This window comes from Thunnus albacares, chromosome 14 (assembly GCF_914725855.1).
Source record: "Thunnus albacares chromosome 14, fThuAlb1.1, whole genome shotgun sequence".
Taxonomy (NCBI): Eukaryota; Metazoa; Chordata; class Actinopteri; order Scombriformes; family Scombridae; genus Thunnus; species Thunnus albacares.
Window position 1 is genome coordinate 20452828 of NC_058119.1, and position 20127 is coordinate 20472954.

General features: G+C 38.8%; 1 protein-coding gene across 1 annotated transcript in view; it reads right to left on the reverse strand.

Moving 5' to 3' along the window:
- oprm1 (opioid receptor, mu 1) overlaps positions 1–1850 on the reverse strand; it is a 28466-nt gene extending 26616 nt beyond the window's left edge. The window contains exon 1 of the mRNA XM_044373448.1: positions 1352–1850. Coding sequence (XP_044229383.1) covers positions 1352–1632 — 281 coding nt within the window. The 5' untranslated portion in view covers positions 1633–1850. The remainder of the gene's footprint in view (positions 1–1351) is intronic.
- Between the last annotated feature and the right edge of the window lie 18277 nt (positions 1851–20127).

Genomic DNA, 20127 nt, shown 5'->3' on the forward strand with positions numbered 1-20127 from the left:
GTAATTACAGACCACTAATGAAATATTGCTCCTTGCAGTTAATTCCATCTCAGTGGGCTGATATCATTAACACAATAAGTGATTTTCAATGCAATTACTGTATATCTGAAGTTAACAAAAAGGTGCATTTACAATCTGAGTGAGTTTCTTTTAAATCAGGGAAATAATTGGCTTGTGAGAGACTCTTAATAACTCTTAATAGCCTTTCCTAACACTGAGTTATTTCCCCTGCAAGATTCCTCACTCAACTGGTCTCTGAGTTTTAAAAAAAAACAACTTTTTAGTGTGTGAAATGGCTGCTAGAGCAGAGGTTTCAGCTATTCTGTGAGCAAGTGGCCTTGAAAATTCTCACTGATGCACAGCTCATCATGTATTATCATCTCTTACTTCTTGTGGCAGGTGATTAAAGAGAATAAAAGTTCTTCCTGTGACAAGATCCTGAAAGTGTGACATTAGTTTGAAATATTAATTAAGGAGATGTGTTATCTGAGTGAACAGATTCAGCCCAAAAGTGGCCTAGATTTGAGAAGGCGGGACATATTAGAACATTAGCGATCAAATGCTCCCTAAAATCGTCTTTTGCTCCATCTTTGCATCTTTTGTATAAAATCAACGCTGGAGTTGAGTCTTGTAGAGCAACCTCGTTTTCAGATCAGTGCCAAATAGAAATCTAATTAAAAAGACTCTTAGAATAAGCACATTCATATACAAGGACACTGAGCCGCTGTTCATAAAGCAGCATCTGACAGGATTCATGGTTCATAATGTTTTTGTTTAGCAGGCTCACATGGGAGTAATATACATCGTCATGTCACAGCAGTGGGATTTTCCAGTTTAGTTCTGGTTATGCGGATGAGAGAGGATGCTGTGTGGCTTTACATGCTGTGTACACACATACATAGAACATATTTTATTCCTTTTGTTGTGATGGATAATGGCTTGTCGCTGTGTAAAAGGAAGAAGCGTGTTTTTTTTTTTTTTTTTTGCGCAGCAGCCTTTCTTCTCCATCCTCTCTCTCTCTCGGCTCGCTTTTTTTGCGCGCTGGCGCAACTTGCTGCGAGGTTGGAGGCATTTTACGCACGAACGGCAGCTGAGCTGGCAGCACTGTCAACACCGCATTCACATGGTCTCACTCGGCCTCATAAACACACGCGCACACACACACACACACATACAGACACGCACGCCTTAATGTACAATACACAGCAACAGGTTATGCGTCCCTTTTCACTTGCATGTCATGTTAGAAAAGGATGTTTAAAAAGTGTAAAAGGCCTCATTATGCGCAAAACAGCTGACAAAACAAATCCACACATATCAGTGTTTTTTGTGAGTACTTTGGCTGTCTTACCTGACAATGATATACATGACCAGCACGTTTCCAACCAGCCCCACCACGCACACTATGGAGTAGAGAGCGGTGATCACGATCGCTATGATAACCGGATTCGCGTCGTCTTCCATGCTCCCGGTCAGTCCGCGGTCCCCGTCGCATCGCGCCTCCACGAAGCTCGTGGTGTTGTTGCCGTCGGCGAAGTTCAGACACAAGCTGTTGTTGTTGTTATTGTTGTTGTAAAGCACGGGGATCGGGCTCCGGTAATCCGCCTCCGTGCCGTTGCTTGCGCTCTCCATGGTCCTCGCTCGGTATGTGCTGTGGGTGCTGCGCGCGTGGATCGCCTCCCGCAGGTGCCTGTTGGTGGACTCGGTACCCGTGATGCCCCGCTGGGTGCTTGTGTGAAGTGTAGAGATGCGCTGCGTTTTAGGAGCGGGACGGACCGCAGGTAACGTGAAATCACCGTGTTGAAGAATGTGGCCGCGTGTGATGTAGTGAGGGTTAACGCCAGCCTGCGCGAGACTGAGTTTAGTGAAGACCCTCGCGCGGCACAGCGAGCCTGCACGGGGCAGAGGCGACGGTGTGAAAATGAATTAGTTCGCTCCCTTGCTTCCTCCCTCTTCTTCTCTTCTTTCCTTCTTTCCTACACTTCCATCCTCCACTCATTCCTTTCTTCTGTCTCCTTCCTTGCTTCCTTTCATCCTTGAATCCTTCCTTGTTCTTCTCCCTCTGTCCTTCCTTCTTTTTCTATACTTCCAGCGTTGTTCATCCCTTCTTTCCTTTTCTTCCTTTTCTCTTCGCCTTCCTTCCCTTTATCCAAGTCTTCCTTCGTTCTTTCCTTTCTTCCTCCCTTTTTCACCACATATCCCTCACCTTTGATAGTTTCTCTCTTCTGTCCTCCCTTTTCTCTTCCTTGCTTCTGTCTTTCCATCCATCCTTTTATCCTTCCTTGTTCCTCTCATTTTCTTCCTCCTTTCCTTCCTATACTTCCATTCCTTCATTTTTGGTCACCCCTTTCTTCTTTCCTCCCTTCTTCCCTAAACTTCCACCCCACCCCTTCTTTCTTTCTTTCTTTTCTCTTCTCATTCCTTCTATCTTATCTTACTTCCTTCTTTCCTTGCTCTCCTTTTACCAACATCCACTACCCTGTCACTCACCTTTGTTCATTCTCTTTTTCTCTCGGCACTTCCCTCCATCCTTGCATCCTTGCATCCTTGCTTCCTTCCTTCTTCCTCTCCTTGTTTCTTTCTTCCCTCCTGTCTTTCCCATACTTCCATCCTTCTTCCCTTGGCTCCTTTATTCTGTTTTCATCCCAGGTTTAAAAGCACTTTACATTTACACTTGTCACACATGCACACAATCATAGATACTGTTACCTTTACCCAATGAAAATGAAAAGATGATAATATAACATAACATTTGAACATCACATCAATCTCATCACCATCAGTTTCTCTCTTTAATGACAATGTGCTGGGAAGTACTTATGACTACTTTTTCCATTCAGTGAAATAATCAAGAATAAAAAGCCTGTTGGATAATAAACCATCATGACAGCAGCAAATAGCTTGAGTACGATCTGAGGACAGTAATGGCTGGCAGGGAGGAGTCGAGGGATTATCTGTCGAGTCTTCCACGCGTGTACATGTAGCGCTTTGATGAGTCTCCTCAATTCTGATTTCTGTTTTCTGCGCTCTAACGGCATTGTAATGAGTGAAGCCAGACAAGGGAATGTGGTGCAGTGTAATCCAATAGGAATTGATTTTAATCAAGATAATGTCCCTGCTTGTCTCATTACAGTTTCAGAGAGGCGCGAAACGGGCAAAGATCATTTACTAAGCGTGCCGGAGGCCTGTTTGGAGTAAAACTGTTCAAGACGAGAATTACTAGTGCTCAAAGTCATTGTTGTAAATTTGTTTTCCGAGTCGCTTTAATCAACAAAATCCACACAGCAAAACGTACTTCACAGCTAATTGTATCAGCGGAATAAAATCTGAGGAACAGCAAGAACGAAGAGAGCTTTCTTGTCACTTTATATGCACAGAAACGTTTTTGAAATACCCAACACCAGGGTTTTATTTCGTCGGGATGTGACATTACTTTGCTGCCTCTCTGTTTGGTTTTCACACGCCTTTCAGTTCTGAGTTTGTTCTTTTACCAAGTGGATTGATTTCCGTGGCTAAAACATTTCCCTTGAGCTCCTGTCTGAGCAACCTTTTGCTCGGTTGTGTTTTGTGCCGATAGGTGAATGATTCATTGGTGCAAGACTGAGCAGTACTGCATCAAGAGGCACTGCAGTCCCTATTAACATGAACAGGGTACAGATGGTCATTAAATTTCAAGGATAGGTTATGACAAGAGGGCATTTTGTACTAAAAAGGCTGCTTTTGTGGAAGATGCCCACTTTTTGTCTTATGCTTAAACCTTGTACAGCTGAAATTAAGGTTTATATTATGTCGCATTATGAAGGGATCATTTACAGGGGGGCAGTCACCATCAAGCACACATGAGATTTAGTCTTCTGTAACTTTTCCCACAGGTAAAAACAGGCAATTTGTTAGGCTGATCTCAGTAGTTTTAGACCCAGTATCTCTCCACCAGAGTTTAATTCTTGGCAGCATTGAGAGGGCTTTGAAACAACATATTGGGAGATAAATAGGAACACTTATTTGTTATTTCCTAAAGAGTTTCCTTCAAAGAGTGTTGTGGAAATTTTTCATCGTTGCTCAAGAACCACACAGAGACATAAAGAAAGCATTAAACATTGTTACTTGTTGAAGCAGTTATAGACACTGTATAATCCATCACACCATCAGTAACAATTATACAAATGTCCAAACACAAACAAAAATACAATCATGTATTTTTGGAGAGAAAGCATGTTGTCCAGCTGGCCCTTTCTCTAAAGATTGTGAACCCAAACTAGACAGCTTTATACCTCTCCAGAAGCAAAGCTAAAAACAGTCTGGTCCCTAAATGGACACCTCCAAAACTGTTACACCTTCTTATAAACATGTATGGTCATACGATCTAACAGACCTCATGGTTAATCAATAACTTCAAACATAGACATCCTTCAACTTTAGCTTGTCTAGGTACCTCATGATCTAAAACAGTAGGCTTAAGACAAAGATATCTCTAGCTAACCCCAGAGGTCAGCAAACAATCCTCAGATAGAAACAAGTTCAACCAACATGTATCCCCAAAATGTCAATGACATTACATCACATTCAGCTGATAACAAACATCGACCCCTTACTTTAAAAACATTTGTAACATATATACAAAAGATTAATAAAATGATAACCTATTATTCAATTTTCTTTCACAAGAGAAACCTGCATAATGTGGCACTAATTAAATGAAAAATGGAAACAGTTCTGAGTTCTCTGACAGTTGTTTTAGATGGATTTGAGTTAGTTGGGTTGAATTTTATAAGCATTTGCTGATTGTATAGGTTTTTAAAGGAACTTTGCCAACTTGCAGAAAATAATTGAACAGCCATGATTTATGAAAAGTTCAAAATAATTTAGATGCTTTAGAGACCTCAGCATTTCTAAAATTCTGGCACTGCGGCTGGTATTTGGAAGAGAAATGATTACAGCAACTCTTTTAATCGTACATATAATTGTATTGTTTGAAGATGCACTTGAAAAAATGTGAATGAGAAATTAGGATTAGACATTAGAGGTATGAATCACATAAATGATTTCCTATTGTTTTATGTTTAAGTGTTGTGAAAAACAGGTACCATTTACAAGTTTCTTCCTCTCACACAATTATTCCAGAGATGATGTTTAAGTGCTTTGAAGAAAGATGTTCATAATGCTTTTGAAAAGTAAAATTCACACTCTTACTAATATCATCATTATTCCTCTGAAGTGCTGCCATCGCATTCGTGTATCTCCAGTGAAGTGGTGGGAGGCGGGGGCTTCATCCTGTTGCCATGGTGAGGATGAACATTCACATTTCACAAAGCCAACACTTTTACAAGCTCCACAGGTGAGCCATGCATGTGTGTTTGTGTGTGTGTGTGTGTGTGTGTGTGTGTGCGTGTGTGCGTGTGAGTGTTTGTATATCACATGGTGGTTGTTAACCCTGCAGTCACGGCATATTGGATATGTTTCCTTAAGTGACTACAAACAGGAAATTCACAGCACTTTACCTGCCAGCACAACCCCTCAAATGAGACATGACCATGAGCTGTGGAAGCAAAAGTGATTTAATTATTTATATGTTGCCTTAAAACCAACCAGCAATACATGCTTCAGCTCCCAGGTTTTTATTTATCTGTTTAAATTTTAAAAGAAAAACATTAAACATGTTACAGCTTGAACTAAAAAATCATCCTGAAGGTGTCTAAGTCTTCTTAAAAAATGTACAGGGGGTGACTGGGGTACCCAGGAGCAATTGTTGTATATTTATTGTCAACAAATCTTATCTGCAGTACCCAAACCAACAATAAATTGATCCTACTTGCAAGTATTGTGTGTGTGTGTGTATCCAAAGCCTGATGTATCTTTTGCTCCATTGTTGTTCAGAAACTATTTATCAAAAACATGCCAATGAGCCACACCACATTTCATCTGTCTTTGGAGGCATTTCTTTTTCTTGAGGAGACAGTAAAGATGCAGTTAGATGACAAAAGCAGCTAATATGTAGCATTATGGTTGATATGTACATTTCATGCACACTAGTATCTTTGTTTATTCAATTAATGGGGAATACATTACACTTTTTGATCTCACATTTACAGGCTTTTTTCCCAGTTTTTCATTACACTGGAGAAATAAACTTCTCCGTTTCAAATACCACATAGTGCTGACAAATGCTACATGTTCTTTTCACATTCAGGTCCAAATAATTAAAACTGGCAACAGTATTGGAAATTATTCAGCGAGGCACAGCTCTCCTATGACTGGTGCCTGTTACCAAACACAGAAACAGACACATGCATCACTGATCTGCCAGAAGTAGTTCTCCCAATGGACTTCCAGTGTTTTTGTCTGAGATTCTCTTACAATACTTAGACTCGTAACTATTTATATAAAACAAATATTTATTCATTCTAGCTGGCTTCACCTATTTATCATATTGTATTTGATAAAATATGTTTAAACTGGAGAAGTTTATGTAACCGTATTAAGGCACTAGGCATGTGAATTTGCAAACTGTGTGATTATTGTGATGTTATCTCAAGTGACTGGCATTCTGTATTCAGAACAAAGGCTCAAATTGAAGCATGTTTGTTCTAAGCAGCTGTAAAGCATTACAAAGGATGTTTAGGCAGTGGAAGATTTTCTTTTTATGTCAAGAGCAGGACTGGCAACAAGCAGAGAAAAGCATTTAAGACACAGAGGGACCAAGAAAATATATCAAAAACAATTACTAAAGAATGACTTTAACTCTACATGCATTTAGCAGCACTTGTCAGCTATATCAGAAGTCTGGCAATCAGCAGAGCACTTGATATCTGAACTTCTGAACTAACAGCGCTGAAGAGATCAAATCATCTGCGCCCAAACTATGGGTGCATCAGTCAAAAAAACTGCAGGTGAAGAGGATCATAGTCGAAAATCATGATTGCGTCTGATTATGGTCTCAAGTTAAAGGTGCACTGTGGAGTTTTTGACAACTAGTAGCGCTATGGAGCAAAATGAGACATGCACGAGAGAATATACATGAACGCACAAGCATGCGAGCAACATGATACAGATTCCTGCCGCTGTTTTTTTTGCTACTCTGCGGAGCGACATTTGGTGGTGAAACACACAAAGAAGAGTAGCACCAACAAAGACAGTGAAGAAGAAAATGGCAAGCAAGCAAACCTGGATGTAAACAATGCAGAATTTAAATTATTCAAAACTTTCACAAGTACAAGTTTTGCACTTTTACATTTTTTGAGGTGGAGGGCAAGAAATCAGGACCTGAAAATTGTGAATGCTATTTTTCTGTTAATTTCTGCATTTACATACACATACATTTGTCTTGCAAATAACATAACATGTTGAAATAATAATTAGACTAACAGCAGATGGAAAGTTTATGTAAACCGCTTTATTATTAATGCAATAACTCGACTTAAAATTGTTTTGTTTTATTTCAATTCCTGTTCTTTATGGGAAAATATCGAATTTAAATTAAATTATAGAAAATAAAGATTAGATATGTGACCTTTTTTTACCCTAAGATCATGCAGAGAAGTTGGAAGTAGTCTGCAGATGTTTTGAGTGCAGCCCCAACCAGTCAGCCTGTATGCAAAAGTCAGGGCATAAAAACTTACAAGAATTGCTGCTCTTATCCCCGTGATAACTGAAGGTGGTTCAGATGAGTGAGAGGGACATGTTTGTTAACATTACATATTCAATGTATAGGAGGTTTAACAAATACTAACAAGTCATGGTAAGTCCCTTTTGATTGAATGTTTTTGTTTTGTTTTGTTTAGCAAGACAACGCCACAAGCATAAATACAAGATAAGATGAGAATGTTATAAAGTGAGGAAAGAGAAAAAACACACAATCCATCCACCCACACAGTCCTACCCGTCCCTCTGCTGCTTTGCAATTCATAAACAGTCAGATACATCTTACATACAGTACAGGACTGAACTAAACCAGCAGCTGTTGCCTCATCATTAAGAGCATTTATAGATGCCATCGACATTTCTAAAACCAAACAAATTGTGAAAGGGTTTTACATCTGAAATTAAGAATTTTATTAGGTGTAGTCAAGCCAGAAGAAGATCTTATTTTGCTACTGAAGAATAAAGAAATTGGGTGTTTTCATTTATTTTATTTGTTGGTTTATTTCACAAGGACTGTGCACATTAATAACATTGCTGTAAATGTATCAAGGTTTGCCAAGAGGCTATTTCTCACCTGCAATTTCTGGACAGATGTTACAACGATAGATAGATAAGAATATAAAACTTAATATTACAACATTATTCAAATCATTTATAAGCATGCAGAGCAATAATAAAAAGAGAAAATAGAGAGTGTTAATGTTAGTAGAAAATATACAGAACATTGTACTGTCAGGTACTAATTAAAACATGCAACACAGAAACACATAATAGACATGCAATAAGACAACATTGTGCTGCATTATCAGACTAACTGAAACATAAAGAGCACATATAGTACGTAAAATATATCAATCACTCTGGCACAAAAAAAGCATAAATGCAGGTACATGAGGACAGACTGATAGAAGATAGTGAAAGATGACAGCTGACAGAAAGATACACAGAACAGACAGATTGAAGACATTGATTGGTCGAGCTGACAGACCTGACAGCTAATTAACTATTTCTTCAAATGAGCTTTAAACAGTTCTCTGATCTGTGCTGGAATAGAGAACATGGACTGACTAAAAGACTTTTCTTCAGTGGGATGATACAGAAATATTTACATTATTTTCTCTTCTGACTGACTTCAAACAGTTTGATTCTTCTTCTTGATTCTTGATTCATGACCAGTCGTGCTTCATTACAGCACAACTTAGGGTGGTGAAGACGGAGACATTGTGGTAATTCACAAATAAAAGTATCTATCTCTGTTTGCTTCAGGAAGTTCTGCTCTAACAGATTTATTTACTATGATAGAATATCTGACTCTCTTCAAAGAGAAGGAGACAAAACTTTTTGACATAAATGATAAAACATGTGACAGCGTTACGAGCAAGGCTTTGATAAAGATTGTGAATGGTAGGATGAAGGAATGCTATGCTTTCATCTGATTGGCTTCCAGAAATAAAAAATAATGTGAGAACTCACTCATAAACAAGCTTTTTTTTGCTGTTTTTTCTTGCCTTGTAGTACTGGCTCTGATCTGCAATAAGGCTGCAACTCAGATGAAAGCTTTTTCCCGGGTAATATAGGCTTTGTGTACAGGGTTGCCTCCTGAATTCTTTATTTTGTCTCAAAATTAAGCAGCAAAAAATACAATTATATATGGATTTGTGTGACATTTCCCACCACAAAATTACAGATTTTTAAAGGACTTCAAAAAACACATAAAAAAACTGTCATTACAATAATAAAAGTAATTGTAATTTGTTCATTTTCACCCATTATACCTCCACTTTTTACACAACCACAGACAGACAGTTTGTGCATCACCAAGCATAAAACTAAAGGTATTCATAATTTTCTTGTGTTCCCTGTGATTGTGGATTATGAATGCCAGCTCTGCAATGCTTCCAACAAGTGTAAACAAATGACACGCAGGTACTTATTCATTCCCCAGAGGAAGCCGCCTACATCAGCCTGTATACAGTCTTTGTCTTTCTGTAGTGTAAATATTGTCAAACAAAGCGAGGATTATCGGAGGGGCAGATCCGGGGGTTACACGTTGATCTTCCTCCTCTTTCCATCAGCGCAGTGCTTCTAGTAAAATGAGACTAGACTGCATTGCTCCATTTAAATGCTTTGTTCATTTAAGTTCTCTTTTGTTCACTCGAGTTCCATTCATTTGTAGTTAAATTCAGTTCATTTCAGTTTACACCGGTTTAATTCAGTTCAGCTCACTACAACTTCACCTAACTTTCACATCACTTGGTTTAGTTAATCTCAAATCAACATACTGTGTGTATAGTTTAAAGGCCTATTCTGTAATTATTTTCTCAACATAAATCTGAGATTTACCAACAAAGATGATTGAAACGGTAGAGTAACACTTGGAAATAATCATTCAAATAAATTAATAATTAAATCATTTTTAAATAGGCCGTTGTACCCCAATGTTTACAAAAATCCTCAGATTAAGGCCACTTCAGACCAAAATCAGCCCTGCGTGAAAACGATGCAAGGGGAGTTTTGCTTAAGGTGAGATGATGAAATATTACCCAGGAAGTCCAGTTGGAGCGACACATTAATACATGTAAAGGCTTATTTTAGCTTTCGTTGCGACGATGGTGAGCAGCAGAAACACAGCATCCACGTTACAAAGTAATCCACCGGGAATGTGCACTTGCGTGAATGTGATTGGCCACATACATGCAAACTGGATCCATGTTTGATAACGTAGCATTGCTTTGCAGCGTTGACGCAAAAGTTGAGTCTGCTTCAACTTTTTTGTCAGATGTCTCTGCATTGTTTTTCCAGAGCTCTCGGTGTTGGCAACCAACACACTGCCCCCTTTCAAAAGAAAGAGAGGGCTGTCGTTTTTTTACGCAGAGCTAATATCGGTCTGAACACCACTTTAGTTGTTTAGAGTGATTTAGAAAAGCTGAGCAATAGTGTGAAGTGTCATTTAAGGTACCTTGTGGTGCTTTTGACCACAGGTGATGCTATGCAGCAATGTTTTGATGAGCAGGTCGCCTATTTGTATCATTTGTACTGACATGTGCAAAAAGGACACATATATAGAGTTGCCAACTCTCCCGTATTAGCCAGGACGTCCCATATATTGGGCTAAATTGGTTTGTTCCATAAGGGACCTTTCTTGTCCCATATATAGACTGCTACTCTACTTTGTAATCACCAGTAGAAGGCACTCTTACAGATCCTATCTGAAACAACGGTTGTAGCAACGGATTAAAAAAAATAGCTGCATGCTGATCACGCTATAGGTGAGAACACCTGTCATCCAACCACAGGTCCCCTCATGCACATCAATTGTATGTGTAGCATAAATGCATCAATTCCTGCAAAAAAAAAAAAAGTTTCGGCAATGTTGTTTGGTTGGTTTGGCATGTGCAAATATGGATAAACCTGCAAAAAAGAAAAGACTGTGCAGCTACTGTACAACAAAGAATGGGAAGCAAAAAATATGTGGATTAAGCCCAGCAGTGGTGACTCAACAAAAACCTTCTGTTCTTTATTCCAGGGTGTGTGTATTTCTCTGTTAGTGATGGAGTGCAGTGCAAGTTACTTGACTTTTATGAAGACAGTGATGAAACTGCAAATGGTCACAGCTTATGCAGCAGATAATGCCAATGTCAACTTTGGAAATTATTCCATTCACTAGTTATTGGGCAGTGCCAACAATCGCATTCTGAATGCTAATTGTCCAGCTCACATAGCTCATGACACCTGCAAGCACATCTGCGATCAGCTGTCAGTGGATATTGAGTCAATTGATCTACAGCCACTTCTCAGTATCTGCTTCCTGAAGAAAGGAACTGTGGACATTTTTTTGCCTTTGTTGACTCTGAGGGGCTTGAAATTCTGCATCATTTTTTCACATGATGGCTCTCTCTTCATCCAGCTGTTGATCATCTCCTGCAAAGCTGGCTAGTTCTTACTTCATACTTTGTCCCTTGGAGAGACCTGTCCAGTGGCACTGAAGAGGATTTTTGAGGACAAAGAAAAAACTGGAGCTGTTGAGATTCATCTGTGCTTTTTCCACAATGTGGGGTCTGTTTTTGACCAACTTGTAAAAAAGCTGGAAGCAAAGCTCTGAATCACAGATGTTTACAAAGAACTTCGAAAGTTTATGATGGCGATGCTTCAGCAGAAACAGGACAGCTTTTTTGGATACCAGACCAAACAGCTGATGGACAAACAAGTGTCAGCACAAAGGTCCAAGCAACAACAGGACTTTGTAAAGCTCTATGACTCTGTCATTGTATACATTGTGGTTTGATTTCTCACCAGAAAATGTAATGGTGAAGCCTCTATGAGGAGCTCTCCTTCACTGACCTGGAACAGGTGGTGGCTCCCCTCAAAATGACAGAGACGGTCAGTACGAACCAACTCTATGAAGAGTTTTGAGCTAGCCGGGGGGAAATACAGAAAGCTGGACATGATACTACAAAATCCAAATGGGTGTCAGTTTTCCAAAACATAGGGAAAGCCAACATGTTCAGGATTGTCTCATTTGTCCTCAGTGTGACATGCTCAAAAGCCTTTTTAGAGAGGATTTTCTCTCTAATGACCATTAAATGGTCTGACTCAAGGCACAGATGCAGCACAGAGCTGATCAAAAATGAACTTCAAATATCTGTGAACTGACTTGTCATGCAGGGACTTCTCTCTGGATGTGCAAAAGAACAAAGGACTGCTTGGATCAGTAAAGAGCAGCAAAAAAATATCCACAGAAAAGTAAACATGGTGAGTCATGCCCTTCTTTTCCTCTCTTGCATTTTATTTTGTTTGTTTTTTTGCTGCAAAAGTCCAAATTGTGATTTCTTTTATCATTTACTTTGAGGTTTATTCACATAAGCTTACATTTCTGCCTTCCATGCCTTTCCAATTCAATAAGAATATGAACATACACTGTATATTGACACAACACCATACCCACACTACCATGGCACGCCACCTTGACAACCCTATGCACATACGTCGTGAGCACACATGGACGAAATACACATTTCTGCTGTCTGGAAACACAATTGGACACAAAGAGTTTTCTGATCTGACACCCCTATCAGCAGGACATCATGTGGCAGTGCCTTACAACGTCACTGTTGCAAAATAAAACAGTTTTCTGACAGCGCTATGGTTAAGACTGATTTATGTTTAGGTACAATAATGACTTTGTTAAGGTTAGAGAGCAGTTGTGGTCATGGTTAAAACAAAAACTGTCTGCAGGAAATGGAAACAAATGTCTGTCCTCAATATTTAAGTCCAACATTTTGTTTACTCATCCAATCACATCGACCTCCTTCCTCTGTGGACTCTGTGACTCTATAACTACGTAATTTGTCACTTTAATGTAAACCTATGTCATTCAGGGGTATTTGCTGAAACTACTGATGCTGTCCATATTTTGCATCTTTCTTTTCAGTGTAGTGACCTCAAGGTCAGATCCCACAGGATTCTTCCTGTCTCAGAACAAATGAAGACACACGATTGTAACACAGAGGCGGTGAAATGTAAAGCCTGTGTTTTGACATCAAACTGTGATTTAGAGCATCCTCTCTGAATTACACTGTAGAAAATATTCGAGGGATAAATGGTCACCTTGAAGTCAATGGCTGTGAGTGATGGCTTGCCTTTTCATTGAACTGCACATATTGTATGTGGTCATTGTGCTGCACCTCTCCATCTTTGGAGTAATGGGCCCTTTGATGAAGCCTATTCCCTTGATATATATATATATATATATATATATATATATATATATATATATATATATATATACACATACACACATTGAATTTCATCCTGTGGCCACAGCCTTTAGTGTTTTTGTTTATTATTAACAGCAGTGGAAAAAAAACCCAAAGTGGTAAAAGAAGTGGAGAGACTGTTGCCTTTGACATTTACAGTGATATGAATATGACGATGAGCACACATAAACAACAAAATGAAATGTTTCATTTATTTATTTATAACGACAATACACATATATCAACATTTCTGTAAATGTGCCAGTTTTAGCCAGCTGGCTAATTGTCAGCCGCAGTTCTTTGGCGAGATGTTTTAAAACCAATAAAATGATCAAATTTACAGAATGAAGACAACAAGAAGCCATAAAGACAACAACAACTACAACAAAACAAGAATTCTCAAGACAGAACACAAAGCCATGCAGAGCAACAGGAAACAGCAAAACATCAATAAAGCAACAACAAACACCATTTTGGTATTTATACTGTAGCTATGCACGCAACACGAAGCAACAAAACACAGCCAAATGTGACCAAATTAGAAACATATTTTGTGTGAACTCACTGACAGACAGACTGTCCGGCTTTGTTGAAGATGAAGAAGGCAGCCACAACCACGACAAACTGGAAACAGGGGTCACCAAAACCTAAACCAACAAGTGCAGCAATGAGAAGCAACCGAGTATGACCAGGGCCCTTAGGAGAGCACCTCAGACTACAAGAATCCAACAACGCCACTCTGGGAATTTCACCCAAAGAATATTCAACAGATACACAAGAGAAGGAGCAGAGACGTGAGTTTCAAGTTTCAAAAACAGAATATATTTTATTTAGATTTTAAAAGAGCCAAGTAAAAGGTTAGTAAAAGCTGCAGTCAAGGCCTGGTTAAAATTAGATTTCTTTATTACAAAAATGTGTTATATAATTTTAAAATGTTACAACATTGACATCATTACCAGTACAGGGGAGGGTGCCAGGGAAGCCCACAGTGAGGGGGAGGTTCCAGGGTGCTTCACCACCACCAGTATTGTGAGACACACACACAGAATTGCTTAAATGGGGAAGAATTTTCTTTTACTCTATCTGCTGCTGAAAAAGTTGAACGAATGAAATAAATAAAAACAGAGATTTGAACCAAGCGATACATCTATTCCTGTGAGATTTTTTTGTGTGAGGCACATGGTGGAGGCACATGGTGGAGGCTGGGGTGTGAAAAATTAGATCAACAATCATGTACACACAGTTTTTATAACACAAATGTGTCCTTTGTTGCAAAAGAAGCTGTCCAAATCAGTTTCATCAGCAAGTTGGCCTCAAGGTAGACAACATGATGATGGGATCAAAATGATTCATCTTGTGAGTCCCTGTGGCGATGAAATTGCAGGTACCTCGTGACCTTGTGTCATTATTACAGGAACATTTCATATTCAATCTGGTCTATCTGGTTTTAAAGCTCCACATAAAACAGAGGGAGCCTTTCATGTAAGTGGCGACATTTTCGACAGCGGCCGCGGGGGGATTGTTCAATCTGAATCATTTTAGATATCAATGAAGCTTTCAACACTACAAGATCAGACAAGTTAAACACTGAATGAGCATCATCAGCCCTGCTGTTGGCAGGTGTCCCACATCTGCCACATCTTTCTAATTAATCTTTCTGTCTGCAACAATGAACAACCCAGCGATCAATCCTCGGTTCAGTTCATTTCTACCTGCACATCCTCCCCTGTGTCCATAAAAAAAGGAAGAAAAACAAATCATCCCAGTGCTGTACAACAGGAAACATCTGACTAACAGACTAACAGTATAAATTAAAAATATTTTTGGAGCACATACATATAAAGTTATTAAGACCCAACCATGTCTTCTAAGTATTTTTGTTTATATCCAACATATGTTTACAATACATACATACAATTATATTGTAATGTTTCTTTGTTATTCCAATGCAAGTCTTTATAATGAAAGTGTTCTCAAAATATTCACTATGAACATACAATATTTCATTTGTTTGCTCTACAATATCCACTACTGGTAAGTAAGAAATGAAATATGTTTAAGTATAGGTGTAAGGTTTCAGGTCCGTCTTAAAACAACAGTCAGATGAATGAACATTGGAACAGGTTCTGCTCACTGTAATCATTCCTCCTGTTCACACTGACCATTAGAAGATCCTCTCCAAATGCACTTACAATGTAGGTGATGAAGGACAAAATCTACAGTCCTCGTTTTGAGCAAAAATGTACTTAAAAGATTATCTGAAGAATTTATGGGACTTCTGCCATTTGAGTTAGTCTGAGTTTGGCACTAAAAAGACATCAGTCATAAGTCATGTGGTCGTGTAGTCATGAGTGATCTTGTCGTTATGATGCTTTCAATGTTCTCTTGTAAATTGTTTGTGTCTTGTGCTACTTTGTATGTATTTTCCGGAGTTTTATGTATTTTAAAGGCCCCTCTAGGGACGGGCTTTTCAAACTAGCCTAGGGTATAAATACTGCATTTATCCCAATACAAATAAAAATGAAATAAATAAATAAAGCATGATTAATATTTTCATGGTTATGATCAGGCAATTCAGTTAAGGCGGTTAAGTTCTAGTTTGAGGGTGGTCCAGTACAAGGATGTCAGACTTCCTTTATGAGGAAAAAAACATTTCCAGTGAATATACAGATGGGAACAGCTGCGTTTCCCCCCAAATTTTTCAAATCAAATATGTAGTAATTAGTAGTATAGACATGTTTTGTTTAGTTTTATATCATTTAAGATTTATTTAGTCATTGTTTAGAGTTTGTTTGTTTTGTCGATAAGATCAACAAGTGTCACATCAGAGATTGTAAATCACATCGGCTTGTATGTGGATGTTTCAAATGACTTAAAAAGGTAACATCTGAGAGCCAGCGACAGACGAAGATATGGATGTGAGGAACAGATAGAGCTAGAGGGCAGTAGCTGCCAGTGAGAGAGAAATGAGCAGGGCTTATCACTGTTACACAGTGTTACACCATTTATACGTCCCATCATTCGTCCTTCTGCTTCATATCATCACTTTCATCTTGTATTCTCTCTTTTACCTCATCCAGGCTTCTCTGTATTCATGCCATCACTGCATGACGGTACTCTGGTGCTTTTCAGTATCCACTTTGTCACTTCAGCACTCTGCCTCTCATCTTTTTTATGCCCAGACACTAAAGTGAAGGCAGAAGGGGCTAAAGGGACGATGAGTAATATCTCCATTTACAGATAAAAGAGAACACCAAAAGGCAAATGTGAGTGCATTTCACTTACAGTCCACCATTATAGGACACCCAGTCTGACTCTGCTTCTTTCAATTTGCAGCCATTGAACTTCTGTAGCAAAAAAAATGGCTGAGGGCAGTCCCCATTTCAAGATAAAATTTACTAAAATAACCAATGTCTTGATTTGGGCTGGTTCAACTGTCAGTGTGTTTAATAAGATGGTGGCAACATATGGAGAAAAGTCTGGAACTTAAATATTAACATTAAAACAGAACATCATCATCCGTTTTTAGACATCTTTCTGCTGTTGTAGAGAGATTTTTGATCTTTGGTTTAACCTGTGGCTGTATTAAGAGAACTGGATAACATGTTCCAAGATGGTGCCATTTTCATTTCAGTGAAAATTGCTCATCAGGCGTACATGTTAGAACAGAGTCTCAGGCTTTTGCATTTTTAGACTCCCCCTCACACATTTTTTAAAATTTAATCTTGTATTTAATCAGGCAGTCTCATTGAGATTGAGATCTCTTATCCAAGAAACATTCATAAGACAAGAACACAATCAGCAGACAGAAACAACATAACTACACAATAAACAAGGGATTAATCACAACAGTTACAAGATTCATAAAAAACTTCGGAGAATAAAGGTTTAAAATCTCTAAGAGGAATGTAAGTTTGAGAGCAGTTTGCAGTTCATTCCATTTAAAAGGTGCATAATACCTGAAACCAGTTCTACCAACACTGGTGCGAACATGAGGGATATCTAAGGTTAAGTAGTTAGTATGCTGGAGTTAGTAGATCTAGATGGGAGAAGAGATGTGAGGTAGTTTGGAGCTTTATAGATGAATAACATGAGATGCATGTTTCTTCTTGACTGTAAGGAAGTCCAACCAACCTCGTGATACAGAGAACAATGAGTAAGAGATTTGTCATTTGTGATAAAGCATAATCATACACGGGGTTTAACTGCTGAAGTGTTGATGGGGCAGCATGACAATACAGAATATCTCCATAATAAAGGACAGTCATGAAGGTTGACTGCACAATAGTTTTACGGTTGGAAGAAGACAGACATCTTTTGATTCTATACAAGAAGCCTAGTTTGATTTTTAATTTTGGGTCAAATGTTGAATCTTGAATCATAGTCTGCTGTCAAGCCAAATTCCCAAGTATTTGTATGACTCAGCAAGAGTAATATGGGTGCCATTTAAAGTGTTAATGGCAGGATAGTCAAAGTCACTGGTAGTGGTGGAAAATACCATTAATTTGTTCTTCTCTGCATTTAAAAGTAATCTGTGATTAAGGAGTGATAATTGGAGAGCATCAAGGCAGACTGAAGAAGGGGCATAAAAAATTGTTAAAAAAATGGAAATGGACATTTAAGTATTGATTAGGAAGAATTATGTAATTTATGTATAATGTAAACAGCAATGGACCAAGGATAGACCCCTGTGGCACTCCATCTCTGATGGTAAGAGGGTTTGACTGAGCGCCATCAGCCACAACAGTCTGAGTTCTCTCTGTAAGGTAAGAGAGGAACCAATTAAGTGTGGCTTCATCTAAACCTATAGACTGTAGTTTTTGGAGTAAGATTTTATGATCAACAGTATCAAATGCTTTTGAGAGCTCAATGCTGCACAAGATAGTTTTTTATCCAGTTAAGAGACAATGTTGTCAGTGACTGAAACTGCAGCTGTTATTGTGCTGTGACCCGGGCAAAAACCAGACTGTTGTGGCTGTAGTAAGTTTAGTGAATCAATAAAGGTAGTTTGTTAATTGATCAATGATTCTAATATTTTTGCTAAGACAGGAAGTTTAGATATTGGACGGTAGTTGTTGAGAACGGACACATCACCACTTTTGTGTAAGGGTGCTACTAAGGCACTTTTCCATGAAGCTGGAATCAGAGAAAGCTTTGGTTGAAAATATGTGCTAAATGTGGACAGATTAAGGGGGTGCTTAGATGAAGAAGTTATGGGTCAAGATTATCTGTACCAGTGTTTTTGCATGCTTTTAACCTAAGCAGGGCTTTGTGAACATCTGCACTGCTTACCAAAATTCAGAAAATTTGAAGTCAGAAGAAGCTGAGGCATTGGGGGTCCCCTCTGTTGGACAGATATGGTAATTGTCTACAGTTGAATCTGCAGACATATTATTAAATAAAAGACCAGAGGAGAGGAAATGGTGATTAAAAGCTTCAGCCATGAATGATCTATTAGAATAATAATTTGATTTAGACTTGGTGATCATACTGGTGCAGATGTTTCTTTGGTGCTTAAAGGTTAATCAGTCCTCAGGGGTGCCACTGGATCTATCGATAGACCAGGCTTTGTCTCTGTTATGGATGGCATTGAAGAGTCGTGGTGAGAACTTAGGACTGTATCTGTTTTTAACTCTATGTTTTTTTTTTAGAAGGAGCATGTCTGTCAGCAATAACATTAAAAGACTGTGAAAAGTTTTCCAGTGCCAAGACAGGATCAGTAACAGAGAAAGTATTATCAATGTCAGAGATGGACAAATCATTTAAAAAATCCTGAAGATTAAAGTGCTTAAAACCGAGATTTAGGGATTTTTTTACAGTCTCTGACACAGATGACGGGACAGTGATTATTAACATCAAGGGCAAAAACCCCAGAAGCAGGGTATTTGTGTGGTCTGTTGGTAAGTATATCAATTAATGTGGAGTTAGGAGGATTTTTGAAATTTGGTCTGGTGGGTTTGTCTATGAGCTAAAAAGATTAAGTTCCAGGTATTGCCAGTCCAGGTTAAGATCCCCCATTATTATTAACTCAGAGGAGGCATACAGCGACCAGAGCTTTGCAATGTCCTCCAAAGCATCAAAATGTGCTGACATGAAGGGCACGGAAATAATATATCGATACAGCCCTGTGAGACATTTTGATTAATTTGGTCTAATGTCTCAAATTGTATTGTTCAACCAGAAAAGACTTTTCCTCACAAATAAGAAATGAACAGATGAGATTTATGAATGATTTATTAAGATTTTGGGGCAGACTCAGACTCTACAGACTGTGTGACTGAGTCTGCAGGAGCGTGTCTGCCCCAGTGAGGAGTCGTGAGCCTTCTGGTGGAAGGTGAAGGTGAGGTGGCAGTGAGAAAATACAAGACTACGAATGAACAAAAGAGCTAGTTTATGGATGGGGAGAGGAGCAAAAAGGTCCAAACACATGCAGTGACTGAATGTGATGAAGTGGGAGGTAAGAGGAGAGAGGAGAATAATGAATAAACCTGGTTCTGTGACACTGTATGAACTGCAATAAACCTCCAACAAAATTGTGAGTAACTTGTGAAAAGTGTTTGTGATGCCCAGAACAATATGTTTTGTAATTATTGTGTCTTTTTGGGCCAGTGGGCATCACATGATCCTACAATTCTGGCTGTGGCCACTGCTCTGAAATCGCTGTATAGGGCAGAACACTGTTCCTGGAGGATCGCACTAACTACTAGCATTGACACCTGCCAGCCAATCAAAG